General features: G+C 42.7%; 1 protein-coding gene across 7 annotated transcripts in view; it reads right to left on the bottom strand.

Annotated features, from left to right (window-relative positions):
• The window catches only part of JARID2 (jumonji and AT-rich interaction domain containing 2), a 274358-nt gene that overhangs the window by 135879 nt on the left and 118068 nt on the right, over window positions 1-20411 (bottom strand). For all 7 annotated transcript variants that reach the window (XM_055390668.2, XM_055390669.2, XM_019029679.4 and 4 more), the window contains one exon: window positions 10710-10845. In XM_055390668.2, the coding sequence (XP_055246643.1) occupies window positions 10710-10845 (136 nt within the window). The remainder of the gene's footprint in view (window positions 1-10709; window positions 10846-20411) is intronic.

Raw genomic sequence — 20411 nt, 5'->3', positions numbered from 1 at the left:
CTGCAACATAACCTAAGCTAGAAAGTATGACAACGTGGAACAGGAGCAGTAGTACAAGTTCAGAATCAAAAGGTACTGTGAGTTTCAAACAGGTTCACTAAGGACTAGTGAAGTGGCTCACACCTGTAATTCTAACACTCTGGGAGGCCAAGGCAGGAAAGAGGATCACTTAAGCCCGGCAGTTCGAGACCAGCATGGGCAACACTGCGTCTATTTGCTGGACATGATGGCACATGCCTGAAGTCCCAGCAACTTGAGTTCAGGGGGCGAGGGGCGGGGGATGTTAAATGGGGAAGGAGCCCGGGCTGCAGTGAGATGTGATAGCCCCCACTGCACTCCAGCCTAGGCAACATAGCAAGACACTGTCTCCAAATAAATAAATAGTAAAACAGGTTAGCTAAAGCTAAATGCAAAAATCTGAAAAAAGAAGTAACAGATGACTCCAAGGTTTTAGCCACCACAACTAGAACAAAGGAACTGCCACTTATTGAAAAAGGGAAGAAGGGGCAAGCGGAGAACAGAAGCAGATGAGAGACCTCACAGATAGTTGGCTTTGGGACATCTTAACTTCATGAGGCCTATCCAAAACAAAAAAAAAATCAAAGTGGGCCAGGCACAGTGGCTTAAACTTGTAATCTCAGGACTTTCGAAGGAACAGCTAAGCCCAGGAGTTCAAGATCACCCTGGACAACACAGGGAGACCCCATCTCTACAAATAATTTAAAAATTAGCCAGGCGTGGTGGCACCCACCTGTGGTCCAAGCTACTCAGGAGGCTAAGGCATGAGCCTGAGAGTCGAGGCTCCAATGAGCTGTGGTCGACCCAGTGTACTCGGGCCTGGCCCACAGAAGAAAATCCTATCTCTAAAAAATAAAAATAAAAAAACAGGTTGGGCACAGTGGCTCACGCCTATAATCCCAGCACTTTGGGAGGCTGAGGCGAGCAGATTACCTGGGGTCAGGAGTTCGAGACCAGCCTGACCAACACGGAGAAACTCCATCTCTACTAAAAATACGAAATTAGCCGGGCGTCTTGGCACATGCCTGTAATCCCAGTTACTCAGGAGGCTGAGGCAGGAGAATTGCTTGAACTTGAGAGGCGGAGGGTGCACTGAGCCAAGGTCGTGCCATTGCACTCCAGCCTGGACAACAACAGCGAAACTCCATCTCAAAAAATAAAATAATAAAATCAAAATGCAGCAGTCAAGCAGGCAGGTGGTGTTCAGGAGATGTTCAATCACGGTAAATGCTGCTGAATGGGCAATTACACCCCAGAATAATGGAAATGTGGCTTGGGCAATCATTACTGACCTTGATAAGTGGCCCAACGTGAGGGGTTTAAAGGTGAATGGCAAAGGAAGGCTGGGGGATATTAATATGAATATAAATAGAAGGGCATGGAGACAAACCCTTTAGACATTTTCTTATGGGGGATTTTGCTATAAACTAAGAGAAAGATACAGCAGGCAGGAGATGCAAGAACAAGTGAGGCTTTACTTTATTATGGGAAAAATAAGAACATGTTTCTACAATGGTGGGAATGAACCAGTAAAGAGAGGTAAATGATGAAGGAGGGATAATTTCCAGTGTGATGTCATGGAGGGGGAGTGATTAATTTCATCCGCAAAGAAACTAGAGAGACCCTTATAGAAAGAGCTTCAGCTTAAAAAAAAAAAAAAATCCCAACCTGGGCATGATGATACATGCCAGTAGTCCCAGTGTCTCAGAAGGTGAGGTGGGAAGACTGCTTAATCCCAGGGGTTTGAGGCCAGCCTGGGCAACATGCAAGACCCTGTTTCAAAGAAAAAAAAAAAAATTCTAGACTACAACAAATTTCCATCCATTTGCCTTCCTCACTTCTTTGAAACTGAACTCCTATAAAAACTGGCAAAAGCAAATAGGATGTAGCAAATAGGCCCAACTAGAGCTCAGACTGCTCTCCCTCCCTTCTGTCTCCCTACACAGACCACCTCCTCCGCCCTATAGCCCTACACATACAGACTCCACTACCCAGGTGACACTACCTGAGTGCTGTGTCCCTCCTAAAGTCGTCCAGGATTGGATGGGAATGGTGATGTAATCAGGGAAACAGAGCCCAGCTCACAGAACTGACAAAGGAGGCGGGCTGAGAGAAAAAGAGGGGCAGTGGGTGTCAAGCACAAAGTGACCCGAAAGAGAAGCACATTAACCTCCTCAGGCACCTCCATTCTTAACGCTCCAGGAAATGCGTGCAAGCAGCCATGCCTACTAGGAAGCGTGGCGCCTCACTGTCACTTAAATTGGATTTCTGGTTCCAATCAGGCTTCAGCATGATCCATTCCTTCCAGTTAAGTTTCTCATCAAGGCTCAAAATTCCTCATCTGTAAAATGATGAGTTTGACCTATATACCTCTAAAAAGACCCTTCCTGCTCTAGCAGTCCTTAATTTTGCACACCACTCCTTTGGCGTCAGACCAGTACAAGTGACTTGGCCACGGAAACCGGCCATTGCAGCCATTTGTCCCACTAGATTATGACACCAACAGTCCAGTCAAATATTTGCTGACCCCTGCCACCCCAAGGTCTTGCTCAGAAATCTCTCGCATCTTTCAAGACCCCTTTGCAAGGCTCATGGATATACAACTTTTCCTGTATCTTAGGACTCGGTCTATGACATCATCTGCCTCCCTGCTAGCCTCCTGCACTCACTCATACACTTGTTTGGGGTTTTTGGTATGTTTTTGGTTTTGTTTTTTGAGAAAGTCTCACTCTGTTGCCCAGGCTGGAGTGCAGTGGTGCGATCTTGGCTCACCACAACCTCTGCCTCCTGGGTTCCAGCAATTCTCCTGCTTCAACCTCCTGAGTAGCTGGGAGTACAGGCGTGCGCCACCATGACTGGCTAATTTTTGTATTTTTAGTGGAGACGGGGTTTCACTATGTTGGCCAGGCTCATGATCCGCCCGCCTCGGCCTCCCAAAGTGCTGGGATTACAGGCGTGAGCCACAGCACCCGGCCCCATTTGGTTGTTAAAGCATTTATCCTACAGTATTTTATCCTGCTTCACAGATTTTAAGTTGCACCTATTTTTCTCATGTTAAAACATGCATCTCATAATTAAGTTGTCCCACATTCATCATTGGAAGCACTGTTTTGTTCTTGCTTACTGATACATAACATAATGGTGCATCACTCAATGACATCTTAGAAGGGATGAAATAAGGTATTAGGACTTGACCAAAATAAGCAACTTGATCTCAGTTTTTATACCCACAATGCCTCCCACATAACAAAAACTCCAACACTTATAAAATGAAAATCTGAGAAATGCCCCACCTACATCACTACATCAAAAAAGCAGCTGAAAGACAAAGAGCCCAAGCCTTCTCGCCTTTCCACAACAAATGTAGCTTGCTTTGTAAACAAAAAATAAGTTGTTTTCAACAACATTGAAGCCCTTCATTTCACCCAGCTTTCTTTCACGCAGAGTGTGTCCTCACATCAGGGGACACAGGATAGGGAAAGAAAAAAGTCTGGAGGCCAGGACACAGGAGTGTTAGAGAAAACTCAAGGTGCAACTGGTCTCCCTACAGCTTGCAGAGGAGGAGACTAGCACACAGACATCAACACTTCGGTAAAGCTGAAGCATAAGCCACTTTTTTTTTTTTTTTTTTTTTTTTAGACAAGAGTCTCCCTCTGTCGCCCCAGCTGGATTGCAGTGGCACGATCTGGCTCACTGCAAGCTCCGCATCCCGGCTTCACGCCATTCTCCTGCCTCAGCCTACAGGCACCCGCCACCACGCCCGGCTAATATTTTTTTTTGTATTTTTAGTAGAGACAGGGTTTCACCATGTTAGCCAGGATGGTCTCAATCTCCTGACCTCGTGATCCGCCCGCCTCGGCCCCCCAAAGTGCTGGGATTACAGGCGTGAGCCACCGTGCCCGGCCCATAAGCCACTGTCTTCAGAAGAAAATAATAATAATAAATAATAATAAATGATAATGATAAAGTAGGCACCATCTCTAGTACAGCTAGACCTGAAAGTTTCCAGCAAAAACAGAAGGGACAGGTGTTCCCCTTCGTAGAGGGAAGGTCACTTTATACCCCAGACACTCATTTCAAATATGGCCCATAAATAAACTTACATAAATCAGACCATGTGACCTGACATTTTTTTATTTTGATTCACAAATACGTTTTTATGACTTGTGTGAATATATTTTGTGAACAATGAATTCACAGTCGGGCCCACATTTCATTCCACACACATCAAGAATCTTTGGAAATGACTGAAAGATTATGAAAGGAGTTTAAAATTATATTTCTTAAAGGGGGCTTGGGGGGTGTTGGCTACAGAATGTCCTACATCTGCGCTTCCAATACTGGTCCTTGGCTACAAATTGGCAGCTGTTGCCAAAACATCCATGCACCATCCGTCCAGTGAGTTCCAGCCAGCCAGAACGACAACAGCATTCAAAACACAAAACTCTAAGTGAGGAAATGGAAACTAATGGATGCATCTGTGTGTCTGACTGAAGAGAGGAGGAAACCAATTCAGTCTACATTTTTGATACCCTCTATCAATTCAATTACAAATCATAAATAAAGCCCAGAAACACAGTCAATAAATACTTACCATGCCTTCCAAGGTTCTTTTTCCCAATAAAAAATTCACTTACTGATGGCCAGGCACGGTGGCTCACGCCTGTAATCTCAGCACTTTGGGAGGCCGACGTGGGCAGATCACCTGAGGTCAGGAGTTTGAGACCAGCCTGGCCAACATGGTGAAACCCTCTCTCTACTAAAATACAAAAGTTAACCAGGCATGGTGGCACATGCCTGTAATCCCAGCTACTCGGGAGACTGAGGTGGGAGAATCACTTGAACCCAGGAGGCTGAGGTTGCAGTGGGCAGAGACTGTGCCATTACACTCCAGCCTGGGCAACAGAGCAAGCAAGACTCCATCCCCTCACCCCCGGTCCCCGACCAAAAAAAAAAAAAAAAAAAAATCCACTTACCTCCTTCCAAATAAATACCTAATTAAAAAAAGTAAAGTCTTCCTACAAATTCTTATTTTTGGAATGCTATCTTTATGAAAGGCTCCAAAATTACCTCTCCTTATCTAAGTGGTGGCTACAAGCTGGGGAGCTCTAATCCAGAAAGCATGGGAGGTCTGATCCAAAAGGCCTGGTCTTATATCCTCATGCTTCCACTTAATAGCTGGGTAGGCAAATTGCTAATCCACTCTTAGTATATAGTTTCCTCACCTATAAAATTGCTTGTTCTGAAGATTAAATGAGTGAAATACAGCTAAAGTACTACGACAATAACTGGCAAATAGTGAGAACTCAAGGTAGGCTAGCCATCACAACTACTGCCCGGGGTAAGTTTAAGGAAATGAATCCAGGGTCCCTTAAATCTCATCAAGAGTGTTTTGCTGGCCAAAGGACTTGATCTGAGATGACATTTATAAGAAGCAAATGAAATTCAAATACAGTTAATAGCTCCCCTCTCTGACTGTGTAATTATGTGTACTCATTATTTGTGTAGCATGTTATTATTTAAATGTCCCTAATTTTAGCCCCAGCAGGCCAAGGGCCCTCAAAGAGTGGCCAAGGTCTCAGCCTCTGCCAGTCCTTTCCAAAGCTTTTGTCAATTTATTACATCCATGAAAAGTGGCATTATCTACAACAAAAAGTAGACAGAAAGCTCACAATCAGCAAATCTTACCACTTCATGCTTAAGCCCAGCAATAACCAACAAGCTGTAATGATGGCATCAGTTGCTATACAGACAACTCATAAGGCTGTTCAAAACTCACATATCCTACCAATAGTAGGGCCAAAAAAAAAAATTCATTCCTTGTCACTGTAAAACCACAAAAACAAGACTGATAGCAAACATGGATTTTATGACATGAAAAACGATGTGTCTCCACTATCTTATGTCTGCTTAGGTTATTACTACTCACAGACCTCCAGAACCAGGGCAGCTGAGCTCACTGCTCAGATACAAGCTGCAGTGTCCACACACTGTTCCCAGGCATCAGATACCCAACCCCCTTCACACAGATGAAGGGCAAAGGGCTGCTTGTTCATCACACCAGGATGCCAATGATTCAGGAGATGTCACGTGTATTTTATTTTCAAATTAGATAAAAATTCTGTAAAATCCATTCTGCTGTTATTTTTAAATATTATGGTAAAAACCAAATGATTTTTCCCAGGAAAGCCTCCAATCATCCAATTATATTTTCCAATAATCAAAGATCCAGAAACAACGCTGGAAATGGGAAAAAACAAAACATCTTCTTTTCAATATTCCTATTGCAAAGATCCAATGTAGTTTTCATGCATTCTGTCTTGCAAAAAAGTACTGGATTCAAAGTTACAGGACTTGAGCTGCAATTCCAATTCTGCTACTGTGAATTAAATACCTGTTTGACTTTAAGAAAGTCACTACCACATCTAACAGTCATAAAGGCCCCATAGTTAGATGGGTCTCAAAGGCATGTCATTGTCCCCAACCTCAAAGGCATGAAAGAGGACACAGAGGCAGAAGCTCCACCACCACCCACCCTTCTCTGGGGTTAAGGCACATGTTCTCATCCTTGCTTGGACAGCATATGTCACCTCCTAGCAATGGCTCTGGACTGGACAATCTTACAACTCTACCACCAGACAAATTTCTGTGACAATTAAAAATTAATGAACCAGTGGAAACATTTTGACATTTGAAAAGGAGTCTTTTGGGTTGGGAACCAACCAAAAAAAAAAAAATTAAAAATTGAGGGCCAGGCGGGGTGGCTCACCCCTGTAATCCCAGCACTTTGGGAGGCTGAGGTGGGCGGATCACAAGGTCAAGGGATGGAGACCTTCCTGGTCAACGTGGTGAAACCCTGCCTCTACTAAAAATACACAAAAAAATTAGCTGGGTGTGGTGGCGCGTGTCTGTAATCCCAGCTACTCTGGAGGCTGAGGCAGGAGAATCACTTGAACCCGGAGGCAGAGGCTGCAGTGAGCAGAGACAGCGCCACTGTACTCCAGCCTGGCAACAGAGGGAAACCCCATCTCAAAGAAAAAAAAAAGAAGAAGAAAAAAAATTGAAAAAAAAACATACATCTTGCATGGACTTATCCATCCTGGCTCGGGACGGGTGGCTCACACCCATAATCCCAGCACTTTGGGAGGCCGAAGCAGGTAGATCACAACGTCAGGAGTTTGAGACCAGCATGGCCAACATGGTGAAACCCCATCCCTACTAAAGATAAAAAAAATGTGCCACCATGCCTGGCTAATTTATTATTATTACTATAATTTGAAAAGACAGGGTCTCAATTTGTTGCCCAGGTGTGGTGGTGCATGCCTGTAATCGCAGCTACTTGGGAGGCTGAGACAGGATAATCGCTTGAACCCGGGAGGTGGAGGTTGCAGTGAGCCAAGATCATGTCATTACACTCCAGCCTGGGTGACAGGGGGAGACTCCGTCTCACAAAAAACCACCACCATTATAGTCAATCCGCTGTGATATGGTTTGGCTGTGTCCCCACCCAAATCTCAACTTGAATTGTATCTCCCAGCATTCAAACATGTTGTGGGAGGGACCCAGGAGGAGGTAATTGAATCATGGGGGCTGGCCTTTCCCGTGCTATTCTTGTGATAGTGAGTAAGTCTCACGAAATCTCATTTTCTCTTGCCACCGCCATATAACAGGTGCTTTTCACCTCCCTCCATGACTCTGAGGCCTCCCCAGGCATGTGGAACTGTAAGTCCAATTAAACCTCTTTTTCTTCCCAATCTCCAAAATGCCTTTATCATCAGTATGAAAACAAACTAATACACCCTGCTACCACTCCCACTAACCTATCTTCTGATTTCATTTGACATTTAGGAAGTGTTTCTATGAGATAGGACATGAGTGATGGCTGACTATAAAGTATCCACTCAAACTAAAGGAATTTTTCAGCAAAGCATGCATATACATACACGCATATATACACAAAGACACACAGACACGTCCACATATATATGCACAACACAGCTTGCAGTTACAACAACCCCTACTCCCAGCCTCACCAGCCCTAAAGTCTTGGTTGCTCCCTACTGTGTGAGCTTTCTCTGGATCATGCTCCGAAAACACCTACAGAAGAGGAGCTCTTCCCATGATACCAATTCTGTTTTCCAGTGATTCCAAGTAGCTCCCCAAAATAAGAAAGTACACTTTGTTTAAGATGGTAGCTGCCTTGAAAATAATGATTTTTTTAAGAGAGAGTCTCACTCTGTTGCCCAAGCTGGAATACAGTGGGGTGTGAACATAGCTCAATGCAGCCTTGACCTCCTGGGTTCAAGTGATCCTCCTGTCTCAGCCTCTTGACTAGCTGGGACCAGGGGCATGTGCCACCATGCCTGGCTAATTTATTATTATTACTATTATTTGGAAAGACAGGGTCGTAGTTTGTTGCCCAAGCTGGTCTTGAACTCCTGGGCTCCAGCAATCCTCCCTCCTCGGCCTTTCAAGGTGCTGGGATTACAGGCATGAACCACCGCACCAAGCAAAATAATGATTCTTAAAGCACACTCAAGTCCTGAAACAAGGAGATCTGTTTACTCAGAACTGCTATAGAAATCCCACATACAGAATAACAAAAAGGTAACCTTGGAATGCTGCCTTCATAAAAACCAACACAAACTAGAAAATGGCATATTCACAGCAATTTCACAACCAAAAGAGAAGCCGAGGTGTCTCTGTATTTTTTAAAAGACTTAAAAGTCTTTATCTGGATGAACAGCAAACTACCATGACAAAAACTAACCTTCCCTTATGAAGGTAGTGCCAGAATAAATAAAAAGACTTCAGTGATCCCAATGGGGGCATCTTTGCCAGCTGAGATTTTCTCCTCAGTATCATCAATCCCCTGACTATGCCACAGCTAAACCTACATTTGGCCAACTGGCTGACAGCACTGGTTGCTTCTGGAATGACAAACTTTAGTTCTTGTTCATTTAGTCAAATTCTGCCTTTATTAAATCCTGAACATCTGGCTAACTTCTTGTTCTAAAAGCTGGTGTTTCCCAGTTAAGAAAATATGGGTGTTTTTGTTTCCACTGTTGGCAATGCCAAGAAACACTAAGGCATTACACCATTCCTGAGCAGTACAGTGAGAGCATCACAACCATACAATCTAACAGTACAGCAGTCACTGCTCCACTCTAAACTCTAGGATTAAGTGATATTCTCCTTCATACCCAACCCCCCACATTTAATCAAGCAAGATGCTACGTTCAACGTGAATCAATGACAATAAACACGATCTATATCACATCAAATGTTCTCCAACTACACACAAGGTTTTTAGTTTACTGTATTACAAGCAACGAATGGCTAGGGTCCCTCTCTGCTGGAGACCCACATAACAAGGCAGAGTGCCTTTTAGGAAAGCAGCTATGAGGGTCTAAATTGGATTCTACGGCAATAGATTCCACAACTTATTTTGTTTTCTGCAAACGTTAAGACTCAAAATGGGCCTTTCCCATACATGTTGGCTGAGATTTGTTGAGAGACGCACACATGACTGAGCCACTATGGCCTTAATGGTTGACCTCCAAAGGCAAGTCACCCATAAGAAAGAAAACCCGGGAGGGTGGACAGAGGCTCTTCTTTCAAGTCACGCAACAGTGGAAGGAGACAGCACAACTAGGGTGAATGGTGAAGTTCAGAGAAGTCATCTCAGGAAACTCTGCCATTGCCCCATAGAAACAGAGCAGCAACAGGTACTGTTGTGCACTAGTGCCTGTGAACACTAGTTCCAACAGGAGGCTGCCAGACAACTCACCTTACAACTAAGGTGGTGGGAAACAAATTGGAAGCCATGGTGAACCTGTCCTTTGGCACCCTAACAAACTGTCAAGTACCCCATATGTGGTGACTCTCCTAAGACCAGAGCCATAGCTCTCAAAAAAGAACAGAACCTGCTCTTTCTCATCTCCTTGCCCCAAGGAAGCATAAACCAAAACATGGTCAATTCATTCACTTTAACTGTAATCCTGATAAGTACACAAGGGATTATAGAATGTCACTGCATTCCCCGAAATAAAATAGTAAACTACAAGCAAATGTTTGTCCTCAGATACTTTCTGTTGGATGACTTCATCTGCACCGTATGAACCCTGTTCAAAACAGACATGAGAACAAACTCAGATAGGAACAAGTTTCTTTCCAGGCATCTAGGAGCCAAGTGATAATCATCCAGGAAGAAGCACACTTCTAGAGGTATGCAAAGCTGTCCCACTGCAGGAACCTGCCCAGCAAGGAAGGAAGGAGAGATGAGAAAGCCGCTGAGCCAGAGAGCAGGAAAAGCAGTAGACAGAAAGATTTAGGCTATTTCCTATACAACCCAGGGACAAGAACTAAAGACTCCACATTTCAGCAAGATCATCAAAGAGTTCTGCTCACATACCAGTGTGGAAAGACATACATATAGAAAAACCAGCAAGACAGGACCTACAGAACAGACTAAGGTATTTTGTCCACTACATAACGCAGTACATAAAGGAACACAAAAACAACCCTATAAACCCAACAGGATGTCTGGAGTGCAGATTCACCTAGCCTACAGACTGCCCTTAGGTGCCTAGACCAGGAAGCACAAACTGCCAGAATACATCCAATTCAGAAACAAGTCCATGCCCAGAGATGTTGTACATTCCAACGAGATATTCCAAGAGTCAACTCACCATTCACAGTTTTCAGGCTCCCAGCAATGCCTTCCCCATGCTGCCTCTTCTGGGCATTCTTGAACTCCTTCAGAGACAAATAAAGGACTTTACGTACCACCCGTTCTTCTGACCACGGAATCCCATCACTGTCATCCTGAAGAAACATAAGAAAAGAGAGGAGTTACTGAATAGAAAGCAAGCCAATATTCAGAGTCAAAATAAACTTTATTTTAAAGGAATTTCCAAACACGTACTGTGTGACCACGACCCAGTTCTCAATGTCAGAATTACACCCATAAGGTAAAGGGACAATGACCTTTCTGAACAGGCCTCAAAGAAAAGTGAATCCACAGGCTGTTAAAAAGAATGAAAGCAACACACAACCATCTCACTTCTTTATACGCCCCAAAATCAAATACGTTCATCAACTAGTAATACAGTTTTACATTCCTGACAAAGATCAGAAAAAGGTGTTGTTATACCCATAACCAGAAGGATAATGAATCATTTTACTTGAGTTTTATAAAGTGAGCAATGCCAAAATGTACACTGCAACAGAAATACGTACGGAGCTCTTAAAAATGTTGCTGTCTCCCTTGGGAGCTCAAAGGATACAGCAGATATGAGTGCTGTGCATTCAAGGAATTTACAATCCAGTCAGAAGACATGGAATTGGATCCGCATTGGCCACTTAAGTAAAAGAATCACAAATAAAAGGAGAGAGTACTGCAGAAGGAGGCAACTGATCTTGGCGGCATACAACTGGCATGATTTTTGTTTTAATGTACACATTAATGATGGATCTTGAAGGTCTCATTTCAAACTGGCAACCTCATGTCTGTTGCTCCAGATCGAATACAAGTTCTTAAGAATTAACAAAATGAATGCAGAGATGACCAAAAACAAACAGCCAGCCCAGAGACTATTCCAGCAATTCCAGTCATAAAGATATAAAGAAAGACTCAAATTTTAAAAGCACTAAAGAGGGAAGAAAAAATTATACAGAGACTTGAGACAGAGCAAGAGGTGGGAAGACAGACATGGTTGACAACAGTCACTAAAGCAAGGTAAACGGGAAGAGATACATGTTTAAAGAACCAGCAAGATTAAGTCACCATAGTTTTTATTAATAGATGATGATTCACATGGCCAAGGATATTGAGAGGTTCTCTCCTGTAGCTGTTAATCTAAGAAGGACTTATGTTCACACACCTACATCAAAGACTTAATTAAGCATTTTATAAAAGTTCATTTTAGAAATGGAAGCAGGCCTGGCATGGTGGCTCACGCCTGTAATCCCAGCACTTTTGGGGGCCAAGATGGGCAGATCACGAGGTCAGGAGTTCAAGACTAGCCTGACTAACATGGTGAAATCCCATCTCTACTAAAAATACAAAAACTAGCCAGGCGTGGTGGCACGTGCCTGTAATCCCAGCTATTCAGGAGGCTGAGGCAGAGAATTGCTTGAACCTAGAGGGAAAGGTGGCAGTGAGCTGAGATCGTGCCACTTCACTCCAGCCTGGGAGACAGAGTGAGACTCAGTCTCAAATAAATAAATAAATAAATAAATAAATAAATAAATAAATAAATAAATAAATAAATAAGAAATGGAAGCATACAGATACTTTGCACCTTAAAAGAATAAGAAAAACGGCTGGGCGCAGTGGCTCATGCCTGTAATCCCAGCACTTTGAGAGGACAAGGCGGAGGGATCACAAGGGATTGAGACCATCCTGGCCAACATGTTGAAACCCTGTCTCTACTAAAAAACTACAAAAATTAGCTGAGCGTGGTGGTGCACGCCTGTAGTCCCAGCTACTGGGGAGGCTGAGGCATGAGAATCACTTGAACCTGGGAGGCGGAGGTTGCAGTGAGCCAAGATCACGCCACTGCACTCCCACCTGGGAGACAGAGCAAAACTCTGTCTAAAAAAAAATAATAATAATAATAACAACATTAATATCCCAGGTATAATCATGATTTCGGGTATTTTGGATATTCAGGTTCCCTTTGTTCAAGGAGAAGGCCGAAAATCTCATGGGCAGTCTGGTGCTGTTTTACTGGTTTATACAAAAGAATTGGTTTTTCCTCCCTCCTAACACTGAAGGATCACAGAAAACTTCCATGGGACTCAATGAGAAGTCTAGATGATCTGACGTCTCCTCCAGCACTTACGTTCCTATACTCTGCATAAATACAAACTTCATTTTAGAAATCCAACCTCATAGAGACTCTAAGCCCTAAATAACTTAAGCTGCACTTTCGTTAAGCTTCAAGGATTTCCTAGAATGAGAGTAATTCTCCATCTTCTACAGCAAGAGGAAGAAAGTCCTGAGGGAACTAGGATTTCCACCTTCTCCTTCACATCCTTCACTCACAGAAGCCTGCCAGGCTGAGATTTCCGACTGCTGGGCAGTGCCTCTAGAAGAAGGAGGTACATCCTGTCTTCCTGTCCGCTCTCCCAAGACAGCCAAAACATCCACAGACCAGGGTAGGGGGTCAGGGTTCGGACATGAAGGCTAAGAGAAGCCAGCAAACCTTGCCTCAACCTAACAAGAGAAACACAATTTCTAACCTGCTACTGCGTGTAGGTCACTGGAGACCTTCCCAATCAAATGATTAAAAACTAGAAAAATGGAGGAACCCAAATAACCAACCTGAGTAAAATGCAACTGACTTGACACCACAACACATGAAAAGCATGATATAGCTGAATTAATCTTTACAGCAACTCCCCTGGGTTTGCAAGAAAGCTCTCCTAATATACTAGCTGCAACTAAATGATAGTGTTAACTGCAGGAGGAGTTAATGCTTATTAGGCTGAAATCCACCTCTTCAGCAGCCTCAGTCTATTCATAAAGGCTGTCAGACAGAATTCTCTTCATCACCACCAGGTTCCTATTCTCATTGTTCGAATCTCCACAACAAACAATGACGTGAGATTATAAACTATTATTTCCTACATGTACAGTTTATAAATTATAAGGCCCCAAAATAGCTTTCAATGTAAAATTCCCATGACGATTTATTGCATCCTGTGCAGGCTGGTGCCTTCACCCTGACTTCAGGCTCCAGCTGAGAGAATTATTCCCCTACAACTAATGTCTAATTAAAACATAAACCATGTGAGGTGAAAACTACAGGAAAGGAAGCGCATTTAAGGTTCAGTTACTGACACAAGCAGCTTCATTACACCTATGAAGTACTTTAAATACAGGAGAAGCAAATCCATGATCCAGATTATGGGGTTTCAAATGCTACACATTAAAATTCAAACTTAAAACACACACAACACACAAGTGTTGTTTTGTAATCTACAGTGCTGGTTGAGACTTGTCACCTGCTCCCTCAATGCTGATGCAAGACACAAATCTAGTAGATGAGTTGACTCTGTGCTGTTCACAAGAGATAGACCAGTAGGTAATAATTCCAAATAGTCCCAATTAAGCTGCCTTTCTCAACTGTAGGGTCATGGTGAATCATCCTTACCTTATACTCCTCTAGCAGAATCCCAGATGCAGACAGCAAAGGTGTGCCTGCACTCAACCTATCCAAGATGGGGGAGAGGAAGGCCAGAAGAAATATCCTTCCAGTTTAATGCTAACTCTGCTGTGGCTATATCATTCTTCATTCAGGATCAACCAGTACTGAACGCTCTAAAAAAACAGCCCAGATATGGCCGGGCGCAGTGGCTCACACCTGTAATCCCAGCACTTTGGGAGACCGACGCAGGCAGATCATGAGGTCAGGAGATCGAGACCATCCTGGCTAACATGGTGAAACCCTGTCTCTACTAAAAGAAAATGCAAAATATTAGCCGGGCGTGGTGGGGGGCGCCTGTAGTACCAGCTACTCTGGAGGCTGAGGCAGGAGAATGGCATGAACCTGGGAGGCAGAGCTTGTAGTGATCGTGTGCAGAGATCGTGCCACTGCACACTACAGCCTGGGTGACAGAGCAAGTCTTTAAAAAAAAAAAAAAAAAAAACAGCCCAGATACAACTCTATCATTAGAGGTCAAGCAAACTCAAAATACATACACCCAATACAGAGCTTCCTTTCCATTTTCTCAATAGCTGTCTTATTTAATTAGCCATTTAACCATGGGGCAAGGAAATCACTACTCTTGTTCACCACTGTATCCCAGCTCCTAAAACATGCCTGATATAGCAAGAGCTGAATAAATACTTCTGGAATCAATTACAAACTCAACGAAGCTCAGTCTCACTGTTCCCACTGACATTTATTTACCCCTACTTGCCCTGCCAGTGTCTAACATCCAGTGCCAGAAGTCACACTGCTATCCTCATAAAACACTCCCCACAGAGACTAATCCCAAGGGGCTCAGCCACACCTCTGATTCTCAGCAGAGGCTGGTGTCCTAGGGGAGACATCCTTCCTCCACAGTGGCTGCTACCACTCGTTCCTCAGCCACTTTGCAGTGTTCTCTGTAAGAAAAAGTGCCAGTCCAGATGTCCACATGGTCTTACATATGTAACAACTCTGTCACACTCCCATTTGCTAAATGTTGACCAATGATTCCAGCTACTCTTCCCCTACCCCACTTACATCTGTTCAGACTCTTTCTCCTGTATTTCCAGCAATCTCTCATGATGCTCCTGCCTCACCCTCTAAATCCAATAATTCATTCCCAATCATATGTTCAAGTCAACTAATAGCCCGTTTGCACCTCACTGTCTGAAAATCCAAATTATCCCCTTTGTCCTCTGTAAACCACTGCAGGCCCCTTGGTAGAATCAGTCAGGGTTTGACAGTGCAGACCTCTTCTTGGCCCACTCTGGAATGGCCCACAAAACCAAGCACCGCATGCATTCTGGTGTACTGGTCAGCTTAATATAAAGGACACAGGAATACGCCCTTTAGAGGAAAAGTGATGGCTCCTTTTAAACTGCAGGATTACTGCCACTTTTGAAAATAATAGAATTTCTTATCAAAAAGAGCAATTGGTCAGGAATCAAACTTGTATATGGTCATAATTTTTTTTACGAAATTTACTAAAATTAGTAAAAAACACTGTGCCAAGTGGTTAAGGTACAGGTGGTCTGTGGGCCACAACTTGGCATTGCAAGTTATCTCTAACCCGGACTGTGAGTCTTTTTACTAAAAGACAAAAAGGAGAACAGAACCACTCACTGTTCCAAGTTCTATAATACACACATAAAATACCAGAGCTCAGAAAGTAAGCACATGACAACATCACATGCCTTTTATCAGACAACACCATGTAACAACTCTCCACAGCTGACGGTCCGGGCTAGAGATTCAACATATCCTTCCATAGTGTTGCAACTCCAAGACAGACCACCTGTACCTTAACCACTCGGCAGCCTGTTAGAAAAGCAGAATCCTGGGTCCCATCCAGATCTAGGGGCTCAGAATCTGCACTGATGCCCAGATGATTCTGGTACACGGTCAAGTTTCAGAAGCTCTGCTCTGCAAAATAGGACCCCATCCTGTGCCTATATACATCAGAAAGAAAAGATGAAACCTCCAAGACGAATGCTTCAAACATCCATCCCATGCGGCCAGTATTACCGTCATAATTCAGATGTCTTTATAAATATACCCTGAGAAATCTTCCTTTGACTCCTCTTCAGTGATCAAAGAGCACAGTGGAAAACACCCAAAAAGGTATGGCACTAAGCAATGCTAGTTCCTTTAATCATTCCTTACGTGACACAGTCTCTCAAACCCTTCTCTTTTGGTTACTCAACTTGGGATGACTTCTCTTTAAAATCCAACAACCAGAATTAAATATACATTCAAATTACATGTGAATAATCCTCCAGAACAGATCCAACACATACAAGAAGATAATTCTATTTCCATGCACAGTCTCATGACACTGCAGGATCTCATGAGTTTGCAGTTAACTATATCCTCCATGGTGACTGTTTCTTTGCAGGGATGGGGAGGAAGTAAGTAAAAGTATTGCATCACCATGAAACAAGAACCAAATGAAGGACCCAATCCAACCAAAAGCACAGCTCCCAGTGATACAATTTTATTTTCCTGTGATGCTCTCCTCTACTCATTTTAAAGACAAAAAAAACAAAAAACATCAAAATTAAAACCTTGTACAGGCCACTGACAGAAAGCTATGTGTGCATAATATAACCAAGTTGTATTCAGACCAGGTTAACGAACTGCTTTACAAGACAAAAAGGTACATGATCCACACTTTTAAAAACTAGATTGTTTTGATATAGTTTCTAACTACACCAAGAGTTCTTATAATTTGTCTCAAGGTTGCTTGGATCACCCACCAAGAAAAAGCCTTTACAGGATGGTGTTCTGCAGTGATAGCCAACTCTTCAATAATATGGGCCCTCAAAAATCTCTAAAGAGGACTCAAGTACATTAGTGCAAGAAAACACGGACATCCAGGTCAGTAAAGCTCGCAGAATGGGTGCCACCCAGAGGATGATACTTGGAGTCGACTGGAAAGACTTGAAAACTCCATCATGATTGTACTAACAGCAAACCTCTCCTGGGGAAGCACTGTTGGGCAGTGAGCTCAGCACCACCTGCATTTAATAATCATGATTTCTCTGCTCAGCCTTCCTTTAGTATAAGGTCCACAGCACTGCTTTCTCCCTTTAGAGTCAAAGGTATGGGGGAAACGAAGTAATCGTGAAACTTTTAGTTATTTCTAGAGATGAATTCCAGTGTCTTGACGCAAATGTGGCATTGGTAGTCAGTCCATGGCAGATATCAGATCAGGAAGTAAAATTTCAAAACTCAGAAATGTGTTAGTAGCCAGAGATGTTAAATATGTAACTCACACTGACTCCTAGGTAAAAGCAAAATTAAAATTATTGGTTTGCAGAGGCTTCATGTAAACAATATACGAAAAAAAAAAACTATTATTAGTAGTGGGGATAGAAGTGGGAGTAGGGGAAGGAATTTTCTATTACTAGCCTAGAATTGGCAAACCATCGTTATGCAATTTGTTCATACCTTGGTTTTTATTATGGTTTCAAATTCAGGCCATCTTGATTTGGGAGAAGGAAACAAAGATGAAAAAGTATGGGTTAAAGGAAAACACATTTCTGATCCATTAAAAATCAATTTTCTGACAATTACATCTATTTAAAAATGGAAGACAGTTAATTTCCTATCACTTGCAGGCCAACTACCTAAGACACTCATGCATCACAGGTAGAGTGGTCAAGTCATTTATTACCCAAATCAAGGGCACTAGTAGTAACGACAGGGAAATACCTCCTGGAAACTGGGTCATGGGTTAACCAACTCTACCAGGCCCCTTCCAGGAAATCTGAATCAATTAAAAACAAACCAAAAAAAGCCTACAATGACACAAAGACTTTTTTTTTAACCATATCTCCAAAAAGAAATAAAGCCACAATAAATATTATAAAACAAATATAACATAGACATAGCAGGATTGTAAGTGTGACACACATCTGTTCTAAAGTTGGAATTCAGACCCCCCACCAATGTTTTAAATAACAACCTGGTGATAAAGAGGCAGAAGGTGGCAACCTAGGTGCACTTACGGAAGGTGCTGCAAAAAAACAATCCTGCTTCCACTGGGCAGGGGCACAGGACATCAAAGGCTCTTCACAACCCCTAGTACCTAAAACCAACTGAAATGCAGAAATCGCCTTCGAATTTATGGGGCCATAGGAGACCAAGGAAAGGAGCACTCAGGATCACAGGCAGGAAGATCTCCTAACACAGAGCCTCTTTATTAAAATTCACAGAAATGCTAAGACAAGGCAATTGGATGAGTTGCCAACCCCACCCCCCCCCACCCCCCCGCCCCCCCCCCCACATATATCCTACTCCACCTGTAGAGATCGCTAGAACTCTACAGGTGGAGGGATGTGGCTACTTTCAAAAAGAAAAAGAAGTGCTATTCCTGACTCCAATGCCCAAAGGACCAACATGCAATGTCATATCATGGGATTAAGGATGGTGGATCTGAACAACAGCTGTACAGAGCTGAATGGCAAATGAAAAAAACATTCTAAAAAACTACGCCCATGGACAAGGAAAGGATTGATAGCTATTTCCTCCTCCCAAGGATAAATGACTGGAATCCTGTACATGAATGCCTTTTATTTTCAGAACGTGTTTCTCATATACCTGCTGTTAAATCACCCTACTTGAAACAACTTGTGGCTGCCTGATATGCCAAACCTGTTCCAGCAACACGTTGAGAGAAAAATGAAAGCACCAAATAAAAAATTGGGAGGGAATGTTGATTCTTCCCACAGATTAAGTGTAAACAAAAATGGGGTTGGGGGTGATGAAGGAAAATGAGAAAGGTACAACTTCAACTTTGTCTAAAATAACCTTTTCTTCCCTTTTAACAAAGTAACAGTAGTACTAATAATTTCCAATTGATTTAATTCCAAAAAAAAGTAGTCTGTCAATATTCAAATAAAGTGAAGCCTGAGTAACATTCACAAATGGAAATAAGGGGCCAGGAAACATCTTGAGAGAAGAAACTTATTTACTGAACTTGTGAATGATGTTCCCTTGCCTAGGGTTTAAATTAAAAGCACTTCAAAGCAGCAAATTTCTTCAGACAGACATGCTTCCCAGGTTAAAGTAAACGGCCTGAAAATGCTTACGCAAGGAGAGTTTTACTTCTTCCAAACTCCCATTAAATAATGTGTACTTATCTTTGATTACTGCCTATTTGAAAAAAAAAAAAAGCTACAGCTGAAATTGGATTAAGAACTTCTGCTGAAAACGATTTATTGCATAACACAACTCTGACAGGCTGAATCTCCGGCCACCAACTGAGCCTTTATAAAAATCTGCTGGGCAGCTGCCAAGTCAGCTCTTTTGCGTCTGAGCATGTCAGACATCCACCGTCGTCAAGGCAGCAGCATGGCAGCAAGACGTCCGCACGCTCATGGTTAAAGGGTGCAGTCAGGGAACAGAGCAGCCAGAACCACGCAACACGGCATTAAACCCTCCTGCAGTGCTGGATCTGACAGTTCGTTTTCAACGTAATCAAAGACCCAAGATCTACAGCAGGATTATCTTCCAGCATCTAACAGAAACCTGGATTGTCAATGTACCTTCACTGAAGGAGTGGTGGCGAGGAAATCAAATTACAAATAAATTATTCGCCAGTGTCTTCAAAAATCAAATCAAATAAATAGTTCAATATCACCAATGCCAGTGTGCAACTATATATGACTTCACTTTGGGAATTTATGTTACTAGAATTTCCTTGGGAATTTATGTTAATTTATTTACAAAGAAATTCTAATATTTGGATCTTTTAATCACTAATGCCTTTTTATGTTTGTTATGATATACCCCCAAAAAATCCCCAAATGCCACATTCTAATCTGCACCGTCTAATATAGCAGCCACTAGTCACATGTAAGTACTTATAATGAACTCAATTAAAATTTAAAATTAAGGTCCTTGAGTCATGCTGGTCACATTTCAGTTACTCAATGGCCACAATCCCCCCACCTGTCAATGGACAACACAGCTACAGAACGGTTCCGTCATCACAAGAAGTTCTTTTGGACAGCACTGACATATCTGCATTAAATTGGATAGGGTTTCAATTGACATTGCGTGTTACGTGATAGTGCATTTTACTACGTCCCTGAGAGTCTAAGTATGTGCCTTATGTGTTACTCCATTTACCAAGAAAACTGTGGGAGATAAGAAATCTTTTACAAGAAAATTAGAGTCTAACGCAGG

This window comes from Gorilla gorilla, chromosome 5 (genome assembly GCF_029281585.2).
Source record: "Gorilla gorilla gorilla isolate KB3781 chromosome 5, NHGRI_mGorGor1-v2.1_pri, whole genome shotgun sequence".
Classification (NCBI taxonomy): Eukaryota; Metazoa; Chordata; class Mammalia; order Primates; family Hominidae; genus Gorilla; species Gorilla gorilla.
The sequence above is the reverse complement of the archived record's forward strand: the minus strand, read 5'-3'. Positions and strand labels throughout refer to the sequence as shown.